This window comes from Cyprinus carpio, chromosome B7 (genome assembly GCF_018340385.1).
Source record: "Cyprinus carpio isolate SPL01 chromosome B7, ASM1834038v1, whole genome shotgun sequence".
Taxonomy (NCBI): domain Eukaryota; kingdom Metazoa; phylum Chordata; class Actinopteri; order Cypriniformes; family Cyprinidae; genus Cyprinus; species Cyprinus carpio.
Genome location: NC_056603.1, coordinates 29,389,054 through 29,409,991, shown reverse-complemented (window position 1 = coordinate 29,409,991; position 20,938 = coordinate 29,389,054). Strand labels below are relative to the sequence as shown.

The following is a 20,938-nucleotide window of genomic DNA, read 5'->3' as shown; positions in this document are numbered from 1 at the left end:
GACTAAAAAAACCTGGGAGAACAATGCAGGACCACGATAAGGGCGATGACTTGGACCCTGAGCGTCTTCCCTTGACTCTAATACTGCATGAGCTCAGTGGAGAAGCTCAATATTCTAGACATAACAGGATGAGACCACGACTCTCTCTCAGATCTCAACTCACACAAACAAACTACCGGACGGTGAGCAGTGATGTGACCAATCTCATGTCAGACGCTGTCAGGGAAAAGAAAAAGCACTGTTTTGCCACATTACTCAAGTAGCAGCATAAGATTTTATTTGGCTTGGTCACATTCTCAGCCCTCAGAAGTTTCGCTTTTTCCCCCCTTCAAAATTCAGTTGCTGGAAGAATTCAGTGAATGTGTTTTTGTTCTGTGGCAGAGTGTGTGAGGCTGGAAGGGACTATAATGAGGATGTAAATGACTCTGGTCTGGTCTCGGTCTAAACGTGCTGATTCTGACTGGCCATAAATCAGTCAGTCGCTATAGAAGAATGCACATCTGCTAATCACAAATCAAAACGCTGGTGGTGGGGGTCGCTTTCAATCCCTTCACTTCCAAGTCTGCTTCACTCCAACTGGCAAACAATCCACTACAAAAAAGCCTTGTGTGAAGGCTGTGGAGAACAATAAAACAGGCCAAGTACCCTTAATGTAGCATGACCCAAAGGAAGCCTTTTCGGCTTATTTACATTTACATCAGTTTAGGAGGGAGATCTGCGCTCCTCGTCCTTCGACCGACTCCACCAGGCACAGACTCAACCACTGACTCTAGGTGCTTTGTTGAAACCACAGATTTCTATTTTGCTGGTTGTCATATCTGTTTTGACGGACCTGCTGTGGTCATACCTCAAGCTCTGCTAGCATAGCGCAAGTCCTTCTCAGAAACAGTCAGTGAATTTCATCTCGACCATTCAACCATTCGTCCTTCCCAAAGTGAAAGCAGCTCTAATTTTAAGGAATTCACTCTTTAATACCACAAAGCTCTCAGAAGCAGACTCTTATTAAGGGCCTATTAAAAATTACTTTGGGGCAATGAGAAGAGAGTGCAGCATTTAATAAGGCCTCCTCATCGGCGGCCAGCTTGACAAATGAGCGTGGGCCGGTGCGGCACTCCGCACGTGCTGCTGGGGTCTAATTGGCTGATATGGGCAGCAGAGACCCTGCTACGAGCGGGTCTAATAGCTGAATTTAATAACTAATCCAGAGAAACAGATGGATGTGCTTTGCTTAATCATAACATCATGAAACAATGTGCACCAACGTCTAAGAACCATCTAATCAAAAAAAAAAAAAAAAAACCTTCAAAATATAAAAGTCCTCAGATATCAAAGGGAACGTTGACTGCCTGCATGCGAGTGTAAATCAACATAATGATGTGATAAAATTGCAGGCAGAGAGAAAGCCAAATGCGACTAAATAATAAACAGCAGACCAACATTTTGATTAATCAAACAATATTTGATAAATGAATTCTGCTCTTTCAAAAACTGTTTTCAGAAATTTTAAGTAAATAAATTTCTTATTTTAAATCTTATTTTTTACAATTTAAATATACACTACTATTCACAAGTTTTGGGGTCATTGCACTTTTTCAAGGAAATATTATTTGTTTTCAGCAACAATGCATTTAATTAATTGACAGTAAAGAGTTTTAAACGGTTAAAATCTATTTTAAATAAATGTTGTTCTTTTGAGCGTTCTATTAATCAAAGAATGCTGAAAAAACGTATCACAGTTTCTACAACAGTATTAAGCAACACAACTGAAGTATTGTGACAGTAAAGACTGGAGTAACTGCTGTTGCAAATGTAGCTTTGTCATCACAGGAATAAATTACATTTTAAAATATATTACATAGAAACCATTTTAAATTGTAATAATATGTCACAATATTACTATTTTTACTCATTTTTTTTATTAAATAAATGCATATAATCAAATAAATGAGTATAAGCGACTTATAAAAAACTTACCAAACCCCAACATTTAAATGGTAGTGTACATTAACTGAAATATATAAAATATATAAACATATTTAAAAATAACTACATTATTTACTTGCACATTTAGTCCATTTATATATTTTAAAAAAGGAATTCTTTGAATAATAAAAAAGGTGCGCTAAGATGACAGGAAGTTACATGGTAAGGTACAGACTGTCTCTGAGCTGAGTCATCCTCTCCCTCCCTTCCTCTCAGTCAGTCATGCTAATAAATGAGGATCTTTGCAGGCCGGTCTGTCATGGGCAACAGCTGTGTGAGGAACAGGGCAACAGCTGAAGCTAAGGAGTGGGACAGACACCGACACAGCTGTCAGCACTATATCAATGAACGCACACACAACTGCCCTCTCACTGAAACAACACGCTGAGAAACTGCCATTTGTAGCACCTATCTCTGTCTATCCCTTTGTGCTTCAAAATATTTTTTCATTTAAAATGACTATGCATCAGTCTTGTCAGGCGCAGATAAAATCTTCACAGTGGTCGGTTATCTATCCAGCGCTAACCAGGGCATATCTACCCTGACACCATCTTCAATCTCATCGGCTGCGGGACAGTGTGTTTACTCATTTACGTGAGGAGGACGGAGCTCGCTGTGTTTGGGCTACAACGCATCAGTGTGTTTACTAACGTTGAGTGTGTAACGGATCATGTTTACATGCTTATATACTGTATATACACAATACTGTGGTATTATGGTTGTCTGTTAATGAAATCTAAATGAAATGCAAAATGTGGATTGTGTTGAGGGCCTGTCTAAATGTGTGAAATAATGAGCTACAGTGGCCCCAAAAAGTATATAGACTTTTTGATGGACGATGTATATACTGACCAACAATTAAAAAACAAAGCGGACAGCATAGAAGAATGTGTTCTGTGTGAACAGCCCATTAGACTGACAAACTCTTTTAAGTGTCTTATGTTCACCAAGGGTGCATTTAATTGATCATATTTATAGTTTTGTGTTTTGTGTGTATATGTGTATATATATTATCTTCATTTGACACCTTTTCTAAGTTGAAATTGCATTAAACACAATTAAACATGTTTCAAATAATCCCGAAAACACTGATTGCCTTGTTCAGGTGTGTTTAATTAGGGTTGGAGCTAAACTCTGCAGGACAGTGGCCCTCCAGGACCGAAGTTGCCTATCCCTGCTCTAATAGTACACCCTTGTGACTTCACATATATACTAAAAATGGCTTTGGGATTAATTAAAAAGAATTACAAAAAGTACTATTAGCACCAACATGCTTACAAATATTGTGTTATAAGATCCCCACATTTATATATGTTTAACTGTGTCCAAATACTTCTGAGGGCCACTGTGTGACTGACCAGTGAGGGTGTGGTGTGGAGAGAATGTGTGTGTGGGGTCAAAGAGGCAGACAGGTGCTCTACCTGCCCTTCCTGTGGGGCCGCTGGCCGTCACCACTGTACCTGCTGCGCCAGCGCCCGCCTGAGCCGTCAGAGGAGAGGGAGAGCCCACTGGAGTGGAGGGGTTTGAGGGGAAACTACTGCTGGTGTGGTCAGGAGAATAAATCTGCAAATGAGAGCGAGAGAAAGAGAGAGATCAGTCTGTGAGGAAGCACGCACAACCTTTAAAACCTGCAACCTGTGGTTTCCCTCTCCAGCTTTACGGCCGCGGTTAGCATCTCTCAGTCTGTGCTCAGCCAAAATTGTCTCATCAATTCTGCTGATTTTACAAGCAGAGCAGCAGTAAGAAAATGCTCACAGCATACATATGGGCTTTTAACAGCCTGCCCCGCCCTTTATAATGTCTGCAGAAAAACACACAACCCCTCCTGCACTCTAAATGCTGTGTGACACCTGCAGTCCAGCCAGCGCTCCCTGGCTTTCTGACACATCTGTGGTTGTTATTAAGTCAAAGCCTGGGCTCTCGCCACACACCCGCTGCAAGTGAAACCACATGAGCACAAAAGATCAGAAACCCTGCAAGAGAGCGGGAAAAAGGCTAAACAAACAGTGGTGGTAATAATTCACATTAAAGATTGGCGATATGTCCAAAATCTTACAGCATGGTGACAGTACATATAAAACAATAGTGATTACAAATGTTTTATATATTACATAACCATTATTTTACTTTGTTTGCAACCAGGTTCGTATCAAAAGATAACATTATTCTGAAATGAGTTCTGTCATAACTGATATAATACTTCACACTTTTCAGTTAAAAACACAGTAACATTACAAACATGACTAGATGAGCCACATTAGAAGCCATTGTAAAATTTGCTCAAATTCTGTTTACATGGCGTCCATAACGTCACTTCTAATACATAATAGAGAGGAGATGGAATAGAGAAAAGCAGCTGGATGATGCAGAGAAAGAGAGAGAAGACATGGTCATTAATCTCTCTTTTTGGAGCTCATTAGAGTGAATGAGTCTGGCCCGTGGCTGTGTGGATGGGCGTCTCTGGCTCATCTTCAGTTATGGATGAGAGGTAATAAAGCCTCTCCCTGCCTGCCCAAAAAACTGCGACCGAGACAGGCACAGCCCTGCACACACCATAATAAACAAACAGATGCTATGAAGAAGAAAGGCCTCCAGCCTTTACCTCATAGTGCAGCACTGCCGACAGGCTTTTTTCACCTTACCGGTGTTGTTTGCTTGAAAAAAAAAATCAGAAAAATCTCTCTTTGAAACTAGAAAAGGGATTTTTTTGGTTAAGCCAAATGTCAAATGCAAGTAAACATCCCTGCCATGCTCTGCTTTCTGCTAAAATGGTTTTTCGGTCCCATAATGGAAACCACTATAAAACATGCAGGTTTTGATCCCAATTATCTGGCAGGATTTGAGAAAAACAGCTCTAAAGTTGTGGGCCATCACTTGCAGGGGATCATGAAGTCCATTTGACTTAAAAACACATCAAAATGCGGATACTATCGTTATTAATCTTCTTATTAAACCCTGAATGCCACACTTTTGTGTTTCAATCAACTCTGCAAATCCTGCCTGGGGCTTTAGTACATTCATCTCTCAGAGTAGACGGAGAGATAGAGGGGGCCAGTGATAGACAGAGAGATACAAAGAGAGAAATCCTCTGTGATATTAACAGATATTTACTGATATCAGAGGCTTTTTTTTCTTATTTAATGCAAATGTACTCATTACTAATTCAATTATCAGCTACAAATTAAATTATCCTTGAATCCTTGAATTTCATAACATCTAAGTACTTGGTTTGACTATAAGACTTGAGCTGCCTGAACTCCACAAGTTCATGATTCATGTTTAAGTTCATGTTCTTCAACATGAATTGAGATCATTTAAAGAGCATCTTGACCCTCAATCTGACCATCTGTACAAAGAGCCACATGATCAACACCACAAATGTGCTTATTTCATTAGTAGCCTCAAAATAGCATTGAATCTGAAATATTTATTATACATTTTGTCATAATGCTACCGGGTTTTTTAATATGGCAAAATACTAAAACTTTGTATTTTTTTCCAGACTTAAATTACACAGAATCCCAATTTTATATGTAGCCTCTAACAGTTTGTTTCAAGTGAATTTTATCTGGATGTTTCCTTATTGTTCACCAGTAAAACACAGTATCTGATTCATCAAGGCGGCCGTCCGCTTTGCCCTTGTGCTTCAGGACCTCTTATGGTCATGAGTCCTGACCTAATGAGTTAAAGCGGGCCATTCAGAGCGTCCTGGCCGACTTCTGCTGTATTTCCAGTGTAACACCACTCATTTTACAAACAACAAACGGATCTCCGCCCCCTCATCAGTCACGCTGCTCTCCGCCAGCGGGGGCCCAATGAGCACAACCCATCCAAAAGGAACCTAAACAAAAGTGGCACAATGGGCGGCATGCAGAGCCGAGCCGCAGCAGTTAGGACGTTTCCCCCCACCCCAGCCCGACCGTGTCCGTTTCACCACAGCTTTATCATGCTAATAGAATTGAGTCTGCAAATACAAAAAGACTTAATTTGTGATTATCTTTCAGCCGCACTGTCTTATGTTTGTTTGTGGGCCAGAGTGTGCTCTCGTGGCCCGGCAGCCCTAACCCACAGTATCTTATTACATTTTTTCATCTCTTCTTTCTTTTCCCCAATCAAAGAGCAGCGATTAGGCATCTAATTTCTGAGAAAAGTAGGGCGCTACGACCGTTCCGACATCAAAGGTTAGAAAAAGCTTGCCCTTGTCCTCGGCCGAGAGGTGAGTCTACGGCTGCTGTCCGAAACAGTGCTGAATCAGTCCAGATGTGTTCCTACTTTAAAAAAGGCTCATTGTGACTTACTGTAGGATAAGCAAGTCTGCAGGATTTTTAGGAGCTAAATAAGTCTTTAAGTTAAGCTCGGCAAGTTTTAGAGGTTATTGTAAGCTCCAGTTTCAGGGACACATTAGGAACTCGCACGAATGCCGGCACTCATTATCCAAACCAACATATAATCCACAGGCTTTTATGTACAGCTCCTTTTCTTGTATACTGCGAGATTAAGAGCACAATTATCCGGGCTTAGGTCCAGCAACATCCACAAACAGATCCCCTGACCTTATTCAATCTCTTAACCTTCTGCACTGCTACTAATACCCAGCCTAAGAGCACAAGTCCTGTCCTTTAAAGAATTAACTGCGCCATTATGTCGGGTAATCTCGCCGGCGTCTACAACACGAAGATCCCAAAAGCAAGATGGACAACATGGGGCATGTTTACGATGCCTGAAACCATATAGCGCTCAGTGGTTAAAATAATAACAATGTCTTTTATCCATTGCATGGTCTGCAAAAGATGGAGGGATGTATAAAGCTGGAAGTCAATCCCTGTTCTCTGAAATGGTCATGTATCGATTAAGAGGTCTGGTTGAATGGAGAAGGATCTCACCGAAGCTAGGGCTTTTCCCAGTGCGTCTCCAGTCTGAGAGCTTCCAGTGGCGTTCCCTCGGTTGGCAGCAGCTACACAAAGAACACACAGAGATGCAGCATTCACATCGGAAAAGAGCTGACAGAGATATTAATGTCATGTATTTTTTATTGGCCAGTAGCAGCTGGTGCTAGGTGTGTCGAACTACAAAAAGTGCTGAAAAAAAACAAGTGATAAATAACTCTTCAACTCTTCTGGGATATTTAAAAAATGATGTAATATTTGCATGAAGAAAAATACTAATTAATGTTCAAGAACAACACTACAAATGTGGTGTGCGCAGACAACGTACCCATAACTCCCTCTGCGGTGTTGACTGGTGGGGTGTGAGATGCGGTGACGAAGGGTGAGGTGCTGGCACTGCCGCGGTGGAAGCTGGACATGGGTGGCAGGCTAGCGTTGATGTCTGTGGGCGACACCGAGTGTGGCGGGTAGTTCTGTGACAGAGACAAAAGGAAGAGGAGCTTTCTTTAGTTTTATATATGGTTATACTACAAGGTCTGTTTTTGATCTGATTCTCACCAGGCGCTCGTGTGAGTGCAGGTTGCTGTAGTTTCCAGACTGTGGCATGTGAGATGAAGATCCTCCCAGCATTCCCCCATAGCCTGGCTGACTGATCCCACTGGATGAGTTCCACGGGTCAGAGGAATTGTGGGTCCCATCTGATTAAGTGACAAGGAAGTAAATTTAAACATTAAAAACATTGGAAATAGCTTCATTTAGTTACTTTATATACGCTGGCAAAGAAGGTTTAAACTGTGAGCGAGATTAAGATGACTTTATTTGTTATCAATAATGCTGATATACAAGGAAATACACAGCATAGTTTGATATGTGAGCTGAAGCCTGACCCCCACACTTCTTATTCTGGATAGAGGATGTCAAATAGACCAGCCTCTCTTTAAGTCTGCTTTTACACTTGAGTCAGAGCCAAGCACTGAGCGCAGCTGAGATAACATTCAGCCAGCCGCAGGTCACTTCCGCCTCAACTTTTAAAGGAGAAATTCCTCACAGCCCGAAACACATGGCTTGAAATGGCCATATAATTTTTTTATCAGTCCAGATTGGCAAAGTTGGAATACGCATGGTTGGTTTACTGTCTACGTCTGTGAAGTCGGTAGCATGATAGGCAGTGAGTGAAACATAAAGAGAAGGCTTCCCAATTGTGTAAAAGAAAAAAAAAAGGTTCAAAGTGTGAGCTAGGAGAAGGAACATACCAGAAACCGTATATTTTCAGGGTCTGAAAATGTTTATATAACTAAAGCGAATTGGAAGAAGGTTCTGCTTTAGAATTGTGTGTTGCCAAAAAAAGTCCACAATTTCTAGGATGCATCTGTGTAACATCCTAGAAAATATTCAACGTTATAATGAGTTAATTTAGTGTTTGGCCTGAATACTCTACGCAAGTACATGAATGCAAATGCAGCTTGCTATGTGTTATGAAATATGGCAGACCACATTGCAATGCTATATTGTGCATATCATCTAGTAGCTTTTTCTTTCCAGACCCCTGCGCCTGAACAAAAATACTTCCCCACTATATAATAGGGGGAAAATGGTATGTGAGAGTAGCATGTCTGAATTCATAGTATGCATGAAACAATAGGCGCAAAAGTATTTGGATGACCTACTTTTTCTGCCAAAATTCTGAAATGGACACTTTATTATCCCATGAAGCCACGGGAGTTGTGAATGGCAGTGAAGTGATGCAACTGACACCATCGGTAATATGACGAAGTCAGCATGGCAGATGTTGTACACCCAGATTTCATTCATACTATATATAGAATGTCCTTTTTAATGATCGCAAAGTTTGTTCCTTGTCAAATTTAGTACCTATTCTGATTCAGTATTTCAAATGGAAGTTCAAATCAATATACACCTCAATGATAACACTACTAGTTCAACAGCAAATATATCTTAAGATATATCAATTAACCCCATTAGTACTGGGTTTATAATCGAAGAACGTATGCGATATGCATGTTCAGTACAACAAAACCGTGTGTTTGCAATGCCGTGGCCAAGCATTCTTGTCTGCACTTGCATATTTGTATAAAATGTTTCCGACCTTAAAAACAAAAAAGACTTCCTTTACAAATTCAAAACTAAGTAAACAGTATAATAACAACAAATGACAAATAAAATGATGATGACTGACCGAAGAAAGTGTTTGCAAACATACTGCTGGGGGGTTTGGGGGACGGATAAGATGGAGAGTCTCTGTTGAAGTCATCTGAGCTGGGAGATGGTGCATACACCTGCAAAAAGAAAAACAAAATGAGACATTACGACTAAGAACAACTGCACACAGACAGGTTTGAGGGAATGTAGGCTGCTGTTTTTGTCATTTCTATAAAATAGAGCGACCCTCGTACAGACACGCTCATGTCATTAAGCATATCCTCATACCCTCGGTCTAATTCACACATACCATGAAACTTGACTGCATAATAGAACACAAACAATGCAATGCAACGCATATGGCCAATTTACAAACTCTTTGATGTAACAGATGGCTAATTTAGAAGTCTTAATAAAAAAAAAGAAAGGAGGATTATCTGCAGCGTAATGTGCGCTTCAGCGCTTAATTGTAATATAATGACGACTACATGCATGCCCGCCGAAACAAAAGCATCAAAACAAATGGATTAATATGTGAGGGTGAGAGCGTTAGGGTGCATATGTGTTTGTGTTTATGCAAGAGTATTTTAGGAGCTGTGGGGTTGGATCGGGTCGGGCCAGCGGAGCAGTGGTTACAGCTGCAGAAGTGCCCATTCCAGTAGAGGAGGATCAAAGGCATGAGGCTACAGCCCAGTAATGTGGCTCTCTCAGTTCATCTGCTCCAGATGGGACAAAACCTCTCGGAGCGAGAGAGACAACACTAGCATGTATGGCACGAAAGAGAATGCTAGGTAAACATGTTAAAGAAAGTCTCGCACATTATCTGTCGTTAAGCAAGACAGACTTGCTCAGGCCCTCACTTTTAGGTGTCCGTGTCACCTGCCATTTAAATTCCACCCAGTGAGAACCTGACCGTCCCCCGTCATGTCTGTAAGAACCAATCGCTGTAACGCAGAGCAGATGTGCAGCCCAATGTGTTTCAAGTTACTTTAAGTTAAACACAACCTCTCCCTCTGCTCAACATCACAGCAACTTTTATTCTTTAAATAAAATCAAACCGCATGATATAATGTTAACGCTCTCTGAGAAACACTAGACGTTTGATACAAGTCAAACCATCAAGTGAATAAAAGGCCATAGAAAGTTAGACAGAATGAATACCTGCCCTGAAAATAACTGTTACAATTCTTTACTAAATTACATTATCTTAAATATGTCTAAACTCATTTTTTAATAATTCATTTATTAAGTTAATTATTTACACCAAATCAAATCAGTGTGACTTATCTTTGTTAATGATCAGTATCTGACATTTAAAAAAAAAGTAAAAACTGTGTGCCAAGACATCAATAAAATTCTTTACTAAATTACATAAAATCTGAAATTGATTTTATTTATTTTTAATAATTCATTAATTTATTATTAACTAGAAATTCATAATTAATAACACTGTACAGAAACACTGAACAAAACAGAATTGTAAAATAAAATACATTTAATAAAAAAAAAAAATCAACAATAGCTTAACTTTATCACAAATAAGAAATTAATATACAATACACGAACAAGTATTGTAGTAATTAAAATCAAATATTAATTGCTTTTAATTTCTATCGTAGGATCCCCCCACTCATTAATATTTCAGATGTACGCAGATCCCCTTCATCACCCACGCAAACACACGGCTGCAGCATGTCATGACACACTCTGCATTACGATCAACATCTAAAGCCTTTCAGTCAGCTTAGCCAGCTGTGTGCGGCCGGGCACCTTGCTGAGGCGGCAGTACGTGCCCATGTGATTGGCAGTGAGTGTGTTCATAAGCTGTGGCGGGCTCCCGTGGGTGTGCAGGCGCACACATGTGACCCCGGCGCTGGAAGTCCCCTGGTGATCTCAGGTTAGGGTGGCGTGGGAGAGGGGCCTTTGTCTAAGCCTCATGGCTCAATGGGCAGCATATGGCAGCGGATAATGCTAATTGTCCGCCTTACCCCGAGCTAACCAGTCGACCCGTTAATAAACCTTCCTAAACACCGGCGCCCCGCTCCACCACCAGGATAGAGAATGAAAGAAAGCGCGAGAGAAAGAGCAAAGGAAACGCTTCCTTTGACCAGGGCTTTAATTAGGAAGCTGTCAGTTATTCACAAGCCTCTGATCTAAACACCCACATTTAAACATTTTTTCCCCTCATTGTACTTTTTTAAAAATGTTAAATGTGGAAATGAACTACTCAAATAAATGATGTATATTTAGAGCGCCTGTATATTTTGACCAACACATTTCTAAGACTTTTCCAGTCATTTGTGATAAGAATTTTTATTTCTAGAGATCGCAATCACAAAGAGAAATTTATAGCTAAATAAATATTTGAATATCTTTTACATGACTTTTATTGTTATTTTTTAAAGAATTAATTTTCACAAATTTTTCCAGGCCTAAAATACCATGATATTTTCAGAACCCCAGCAACCCTGTATACGGTTTCCGAAAAGACAAAATTCATCTCAAGCTGTTATTAAAATATAGCTAGTCACGGGGAAAAAGCAATATAAATAGCTTTTTTTTTCAGTTCCTGTGTGAGTAAATGGAGATGAAGTCTCACGCTGATGAGTGAAATGAGTTTTTCTCTTTTTTTCTCACCTGTCACACCTTGCTTTGATCTGAAAACGACATCCATCACAACAATACAGGGAAAAACCACTAAACTGTCAACATATGGATAAGCCCAATGACAACAGTGAAAGAGGCAGGGAATAGAAAGAGAGAGAAATGATTATGGAGGGAGAAAAAAAGGCCGAACAACAGACAAACCCACAAGGACGGGCTGCGAGTGACAAGAAAATATCCTGCCTCTGCATGTCACTTGTTTGGAGTCGGATCGCGGCCCGAGGGCCTTCCTTTTCAACTCCCATCTAACACACTTATCAAGGCGAAAAGGCACGCTACACGCACACAATGAGCCCCTATTGAACACAGCAGCTCTGTCCTGAAGGGACACGTTTTGACTTTTAAAGCCAAGTCTGTCTACAAAGAGCAGACGGTAAAAGTTTGAAAGTTAAAAGCATTTTGTTCCTTACAGATACAGGTGGAAGCCTTTCGAGAGCAGAAAAACAACACACACTTTGCTTTGAACAACTACAGACGAGCAACGCTGACTCATTATGCAAAGTTTCTACCAGAACAAAACCTTCAAAAAGGCTCAGTATGTATCTGAGAAAAAAAAAAAAAAAGAGCATTGAGCATAGCACTGTTTTCCAGCGGAACACCACATTAGCCCTGTAAATCTTCAAGGAAAAGCCATCACCTTATACAAACACTTACAAATACGTGAATTAAAGCGAGAACAGCAGAGAGGAAATAAAATACCTCACACGTCATAAACTAACCCAATCAAAGCCGGGGAGGCCGCTTGCCCTCCAGGGCCCGGCCATAAAACTATTGGTACCAGCCTGACATTCAAACAAATCAATGTGACTTTTATCTTTGTTGATGCTCAAAGCATCTGACATTTAATAAATAAACAATATCTGTGTGCCAAGATATAAATAAAGCAACACAAGGAAGGGTTTATTGGGCATTTACCCGCTGCTTTGGATCATAAAGCTCAACTCTGACCCGAGTGAGCCACATGCTCCTCATTTTCTCTTTCCTCCCAGCCTGCATTACAAGGCTGGAAATACTTAATATAAAAAGATCAAAGTGAGCTTTGTGGTGCAGGAACAAAGAGATCTGTCATAATGGCCTACGAGGAAAGCTAACTCTGGACTCTGTCAGATGACCTCAAAAGAAATGAAAACACAAGCTGGGGTCTCACGTTTTGTCCCCAGAAACGATCGAGAGCTTGGAGATTGGAAATTTTAGAAAGTTGTGCAAACATGACTGCTGCCGCCCTTGTTAAAAGCAGCAGTAATAATGTGAATAACACATAAATTTAATAAGCAAGCTCTTATTAAATGGGTAACGGATCATTCTTAAATTCATCAAACAGATGGAGAAATCTCCAGAGCCCTGCACAAACACAGAGAGAAAGACATCGGGGAAATCTACTGGAAACTTTTTCCTCTCTACTGAAGTTGAGCGTTCAGTGCTTTGCATTGTCTGGGGAGCAGAGACTCACTTTAAGGAAGTAGGTGGAACATTCTGCACCCCCCCCCCACCCGACACACGTTTACTTGGCCATCTAATTTAGGACGGAGCATAGATATTTTTATAAAGCTAATTATACCTAAATCAGTGGGGGGGAGTAAACCAAAGTAATTAAATGTAAATATTAAAGTAACTTAATAAATAAATACCATTAACATTTACAGTTAATCATTCTTTTTCTAATTATATGAATAATTTTTCATTTTTGAGGTCATTCCCAAAGGGAAGTTTTGTCAGATTTTGCTATCTTTCCAGAAACCCTTTAAGCAAAGCCAAGTAAACTCAAATGCCCACTCGTGAGGCACAAGTGCAGGTTCGAGTCGCCACCTCCTCTTTCTCGTAAGTCCATACCACCAATCCAATCATCAAGCACCTGACAAACTTTCAGCACACATGCACACGAGCGTTCACACAGACAGCCACACATAGACAAGCAAACAGGCATCGTGAGAGGCACACAAAATCAAAGGGCCTGTGGTGGAGAGGTTTAGGAGTCCCATCAGGATTCCTGTAGATGGAAGAATGCCTGGCTGATTAAAAACAGATGGAGAAACAGCGATGCTGCAGCTCTGAGCTCAATCTGCAAACAGGAAAGTCAAACCTCAATAGACAGACTCTCTTCCTTAATCATTCCCAGACTCCCACTTGTTATTATTGTGAACCCGTCTCAGCAAAGCGGCTGCTCAGAGCTCACGGTGAGCCACAAGCATCGCCAGCATGTCACACACAACTACCAATACACAGAAAAACCTGACGTTTATGCCAAACAAGTGTGATTTTATCAAGAAAACTGCGACAGACTTGCAGAAATGTCACTTTCCCTCCAAAAAGCAGTTATATTTTAGATACTTCACATTTTGCGTGACTTAAATTGGCTTTAAACTTTCTACAGCAGTTAAGAACTCACACTTTGTAAACTGCAAATGAAAGTAAATGTTGACCCAGCTCAGACTGAGGTAATGGAAACACAGTCAGCAGTCACACACACACACACACACACACGAGCAAAGCCGAGAGCAATGAGACCCTCAACTCAGTTTCTACACACTGAACAGACACGGCTCACCACTCCATTAAACCCGACAGCCCACCGCGCGCATGAAAAACATGTTTACTTATATACATTTCCTCTAGGGAGAGAAGGCACTCACCGATTTTCCGTTGTAGTAATACATGCTGCCCATTCCAGGCACGGGGTAGGCGCAATACATGATAAAAGCCTCAGCGATACTGAGAAAGACGTGGAGCCTGATACAGAGGATCTCTTTTCAACAGCCCGCTCCCTACACATACATCCACCCGCTGCACAAGGGACTAATTCCTTCAGTGCTGGCCCCTTACACATGGATCTACTCACAGGCAACTTATGCAAAGCAGGACCGTACCAACTCAGCCGGGAGCGAGGGGGGGAGGTGGCTTATGGGAGGAGGAGGAGGAGGACGGACCAATACTGAGAGCTAGGCTACCCTAAAGCCTCATAAGTGCTGAAGCAAAGGGGAGGAGGGGGGAGATGGAGGATAAAGAGCGAGGGAGGGGTGGAAAACAAATGAGTAAGTGGATTGACTTGTACTTTAAAAAAAAAGAGACAGAAAGGAAATTAGAATGGTGGATTTTTTTGTGGGCAAAAAGGGGCTGAATGAAACACTGGAACGACTGTTATGTTCATTTACCTGTTGATTCTTCAAGTTTATTTGTATAGCACTTTTCACGATGCAAACTGTTGCAAAGCAGCTTTACAAAAAATTAAAGATTCTATATTATATTCAGTAATAGCTTATCAGTGGTGACTATCTCAAGTTGATGTCCATTATAGCAAAATTTGGTAGTTTTGTATGTTGTCTAAGGGTTGGCGTCATCTCTTCTCAGGTGTTCAGTCATCTCAGGTCTTTGTAAGGGCTGGATCCAGACTGAAGCTTGTGTAGTTCGTATTTACAACTGGATGCCAACCCCGTGGCAAAAACAGAAGGTAATAGAGAAAACTTAGCGTAGCTGCTGTTCCAACTAATCAAAAATGACGTGTTCAACCCAAGCAAAAGCATAGAAATGTGCATTTGATTAGATGTAACTGAAGTACAAAGTTATGAGACACATTATGTGAATGCTTGGCTAAAGAGATGTCTTTAATCTAGATTTAAACAGAGAGAGTGTTTCTGAACCCCAAACGTTATCAGGAAGGCTGTTCTTGTCTGTTCTTTCACAAGCAAACAGAAAATGAAATGAAACATTCACTGATATAGTTAAGAAGGGCATGCAAACACAAAAACACAAACACACACTGGTCTAAATCCGCAGCTGATTAATCTTTTTAGTGATTATTGTTTTTCTTTTATTGAGGGGTTGGATTGAGAGTATGGAGAGGATTTCCTCACTGCGTCAATAATCTTGTAAATGAAAAAAAGTTAGAGATACAGTAATACATGAAATATACGTAATCGTAATATATTTTCCTCCTACTACTACTAATGTATTTTTATAATATTATATATAATGAAGTATTATGAAATAATATAATGAAAGTGCTAGTAAAGACAAATGCTGTTCCTAAAATCCAGAAAAATATATTTCATAGTTTCCACAAAACTACTAAGCAGCATAACTGTTTTAAACATTGATAATAATAAGAATTTTTCTTGAGCAGCAAATCAGCATATCAGAATGATTTCTGAAGGATCACGTGACACTGAAGACTGGAGTAATGATGCCGAAAATTCAGTATTTAAACAAAATAATTTTTACTGCATTTTTAATTAAATAAATGCAGTATTGGTGTTTAAAGGAGCCTTCTTGCCCAAAAAAACCTTACTTAATGATATATTCTTTAATTATATGAAGATATAATAATAATAATCAGTGGTGATACACAATGAGAACCATTTCTAACACTGCTGATATTGCGATTAGACTATGCATTTCTCATGCCATGCACTTGTTCGCCCTTAACCAAGTCTTGTTCTGAATGTTGTGACCTGTGTCTGTTGTTTTAATAGTGCCCACAGTGGCGTGACAGCAAACACAGAGAGCTGTTGAACACATCCAACAGCTGCAGAGGGGCCGAGCCTGACGTCAAGCACTGAGAGCAATGACGCTCCACTTCCTCACACGTCCCCTTCTCTCGCTCTCATTGTACCCACTGCTCCCCTTCCTGGGCCTCTTGCCCATAGACCATAGGGGCGGTAGGGCGCACAACCCAAATAACAGGCGCACTGGGGTGGGAGAAGAGAATGAGGGGAAAGAAGAGAAAATGAAGGGAAATGTTAGGGTGGAAGTGGAAGAAAGGCAAAAGAAAAAGGCTGGACACAGTCATTGAGAATGAATGGACAGGGGTGCAAAAATAGACGGGGAGGCCGAGGTCGTCCACGTGCTGTGAACACGCTGACCTGAAGCACCATCGGTCTCTTAAAAGCCCACTCGGGCCCGCTCCACTACGGGCCCTTTCATGTCTGTCACTGCAGGCTTCCCAGTCCAAACACGGTCCCATTCACAACATTATTGTTATGGAAAGATGAAAGGCTTCCCAGAAAACGATACTTTATTATGCTTTCCCCTCTAATTCTATTATTATTTATTCTCTTTTCTTCCCCGAGTGAGGCTCTTTCAAATGTGTCCAAGGTGGTTGAGATCGACAGGCTGGTACCACTTTAAACCTGGAGCTGTTTCAAGTCGATTCTTTAGGAGAGAGACGGCCATGATGGAGGAATGCTTGAAGGCTCCATAAAACAAACCCAGATTAAGAATGCATTGCTGGGAGGAAAAGAAAATGAAAAAAATAATGAGACTAATGAAAAGGGACAGAACTGAAATCACAAATCACGGACATATGTCCGGAGCGTTTGCAACGCATGTTTGCTTTGTTCTCGCAAGATTTCCACACATACGCCACATTTAACTTGATTTTGATCACCACTGTGAAAATAAACAATCAATGGTGAGATTTACTGGACATAAACTTAGTTACATCAGACACTGTTGGTTACATTTAGTCACTATAGATACAACATGATAAAGCAACTTTTTTGCCTGCTAGGACATTTTTCCAGCTCTTATTTCAGATGCGCTGTTCTGGATAGCTCCACCCAAGTGACATTTGATCGATCAAGCATTTTGTCTTGTTTTCCAGAATATAAAAAACTATATATATGCAAAACGATGAACGATTGTCAGACTTTTCATGTACTTTTCATCAGCCATTACGAAAGTCTTCAGTGCCACACGATCCTTCAGAAACCATCCTAATATGCTGATTTTATGCATATTATAATCAAAAAATATTTATCAATTTCATTTTTTTATATTTTTTTTTGTGGAGATCATGCTATTTGCATTTTATTTTATTTATTTAAATTTTCAATTATCGTTATTTTTCAATGCATTAACTTACATATATTTTTTAAAGTTACACACACACACACACACACACACACACACACACACACACACACACACACACACACACACACACAAACAGTATACAGGCCTATATTACTTAAACAATACAAAAGCACTGATACAACACACTGAAGCAGGCTTCTGCATTGTGTCACTTTGTGCTGTATTTTGCTTTTAGTCAAGGCACCAAACTTAATGCTGGAAACTTAATACAGTCGAGACGCACCTGTTAAGACAGTGTTAAGCCAACCCAGTTCTTCATCACACCACAGACAGCAGGAGGTCTGGGATTCACCTGTACTGATTGTGTGGATTATGGAGTTTAAATGTAATAGGTGCTGCAGACAGTCTGTCCCACTAATCAATCTGAAAACTAGACACTTCCACATCAACATCCCCACACACATCCCACGCCTGCAAATTAGAAACCTGCAGAACGCTCATCTCAGCCCATACAAGCTAATTTAACATCTTCGTATTTCTATAAGGCCATTCATCACAACACATTAGGAGGAAAATCTCTCTCCACGGGTCTCGTGGGTTTATGAGCATTCTGTTATGCGCTTGTAATGATTAATGTTTCCCTGCCTGAGGACAGCGCCTAGACAAAACACACAAAAAAAGACGACACGAACATTATATTAGAATAACACCGGTATTTAGAGAGCATCTCCTCCAGACATGATAAATCCACCGGGGCCCTTTCATCAGGATCCAGGAGAGAGCTTCAGGTTTTGATGCCTGCGTACATGTCTGGGCCAACACGAGTCGAGCAACAAGTCTTCATCCAATTACTGCGTACCTGACATCAAGCAACACAAAAGCAGCTTCACCCACTTACCTGACTTGCACCTACGCCCACAGCCCAAAGTGACACCTTCTCTACATGTGACATCTGCTGTCTGCTGACCTACAACCGGCACGTCTGGGGCTCACGTGCAGGCTGCGCTCCAGTCAGGTAAACCATGCCAGCCAGTGTGGCTTAGATTAGCTCTACTTTACACACATCACATCTTAAGATAATCAGCTCTTGACTGTTAACTGAGAACGCTCTTAAAGTGACCACAGCTGTAAGGATGTACATTCTCACAAAATACAAATAAAACGTATTTCTGTAAATCTGCAAGTCTGAATGTGGGTCTAAATTAGCAGAAATTTCTATGCGTTTTTTCTTTTTTGTAGTCTAACTATAGATGAAAGCCGCCAGTCTCTGCTCTTTAGTAGGCTTCAGGATTTAGGGCTCTGAAGTCTGAGGTAAATATCAGCAGCCTAAACAGATAAAGAGACTCGTTCCCTCGTCCTAAACTGATAAAGAGGTGGACATGTCTCTGTTCAGCATCAGACTCAAACCAGGAACATCTATCTAATCACTTATCTGATGAGCTCATATCCTTTCAGACACACACACACACACACACAAACGCACACACACGTTTACCTACCTATTTAAATGAGGGCATGGTATAGACTTCTATTGTTTTTGTGTAATCAAGTTAATTTAAATGACTGCAAACTAGTTTTGTTAAAAGTTGATACTAAAAATAAAAGGTAATGACAGCAAAATATCAAAGGACATGTATCTGTGATGTATTAAGGTCACAGAGCTGATGTAACAAATAATAATAATAACTTCCTAATTATTAATACCTGGGTTATTATTTGTGAAATACTTGATACATGACACTGTGTAATTTGTTAATATGTCATTTTTAAAACAAAATAAATGTGTGAATGTATTCGTTTTTGCTGTGGTACTGAAATTGCATTAAAGCGTTGGAAAATTTCGATACTTGTGAAAATTATTTTTCAAATACAATCCTCTGTACGTTTTTGGATACTTTTGAGATTAAAAATCAATTTTCTATAGTACAACTAAACTCTGACCCACACACACACTGACCCAGTGCAATGCCCCCTGGTGGAAGGATTATGACCTGATGGCTCAGAGGACAAACCCCAGACAGACACATGGGTTATAAAGACATAATGAGCCTAAATATCAGATAAGTTTGGGAGGAAGTGGAATGTTTGAAGATCAAGAGAGCTATTAAAAGCTACAGGTTACAGGATGCTGTCTGAACACCCGGGCCATGGGAGGATACAAGATCGCATGACTGTAAGCTCAGAGATATCAAACCAAATGCGGCTTTTATTTTATACCACTAGCTGCAGAATATGCTTTTTAAAACAGAGATGTGAGGCCATAAAAACTCAGCGCTGAGGAATTACAAAAGAGAACAGAGATTTTCTTCAGAACAAAGAGCAGTGGCCACATGAAAGACCTACATCAAACTGTACTCTTATTCTTTACAAAGCTTTAGTGGGGCCTTTTATCCCAAGGTATGTCCAACTACACAGGGTCTTCACTGCCAGGTTGTGACCTTGCATTAGAGACGGGGTTCAAAGAGAGTGGGCAAAAAAAGGAGGGGGAAACAACCCAGAATAAAATGCACACAAAAAGCCCAATGTGGCGTTGGTGACCTGCATCAGCTGGGATGGCCTGTAGATGGCTGTCTAGTCAAAAATGCAGGATGTATCTTCTGAATGGTGGAGCTTCAGTCAAGCTGACATCTCCGAGCTTAGGGCGCTAGTCTCGTGTCCTTGTCACCACAATGGATCATAACCTTCTTCTCACTTCTCTCCTAGTGCTCGTTTCTTCGCTAAGTGCAACTTCTGCCCAAGCGAGGGTGCCTGAGCGATCTATCAAGAGCAAATGACAATCTTTTTTGTCATTCACAGCCAGTGTTCTCGCATGCCAAAGGGCCCGAAGGAAGACGAGCGTTCCCTGCTGCTTTCTCTCCTTGCCTCTTTTCCTTTCTCTCTCTCTCTCCGATCATCTCTTCTGGGCTGAACATCGGCGCCCCGGCGCAGGAAGTGTCACATCAAACAGTCGTGCCCGTGACAAGGGTGTTTAAAAAAAGCCTGGCTATTTACACATATAGTCAGCAGCTCCAGGCTCTCCACCAAGATCTCCAACAAGATGCAGTTACTTGCCCAAAGTTATGGGGGCGTCCATGCCTCTGATTCTTTTTCTCCCTCTGTGGCTTTCAGGAGGGCCAGGGTCCTTCAGCACAGGTGCTTACACAGCTGCCTGACAGCAGACACACATGCAAACTGCAGAACGTGCCTGCCACGCTAATAGCAACGAGCAAAGCACCCTACCTACATCTGCTTGCAGACATTCCTAAAAACACTAGCCAGGCATCATATGGTAAAACTGAAGAAATGTCTTGGGCTGAAAGTGTGATACATTTAGTGCGATAATCCAATGATTTAATTAAATAAATATATACACCACATTTTTCAGTGAAATTTACACGTGAGCAGCTCAAAATGATAGTGCTTTGCGGTTTCTCAGAGTGGCCCGATTTGCAGTAAAC

General features: G+C 40.8%; 1 protein-coding gene across 7 annotated transcripts in view; it reads right to left on the bottom strand.

Annotated features, from left to right (window-relative positions):
- LOC109092866 (transcription factor 12-like) overlaps positions 1-20,938 on the bottom strand; it is a 114,189-nt gene that overhangs the window by 11,192 nt on the left and 82,059 nt on the right. For 3 of the 7 annotated variants that reach the window (XM_042728249.1, XM_042728251.1, XM_042728253.1), the window contains 5 exons: positions 9,067-9,166; positions 7,428-7,567; positions 7,198-7,342; positions 6,867-6,937; positions 3,405-3,546 (listed from right to left, as the gene is read on the bottom strand). In XM_042728249.1, coding sequence (XP_042584183.1) covers positions 3,405-3,546; positions 6,867-6,937; positions 7,198-7,342; positions 7,428-7,567; positions 9,067-9,166 — 598 coding nt within the window. Of the gene's footprint in view, positions 1-3,404; positions 3,547-6,866; positions 6,938-7,197; positions 7,343-7,427; positions 7,568-9,066; positions 9,167-14,323; positions 14,542-20,938 lie in introns of those variants that run through there. The other 4 variants (XM_042728250.1, XM_042728252.1, XM_042728254.1 and 1 more) reach the window with 3 other exon arrangements.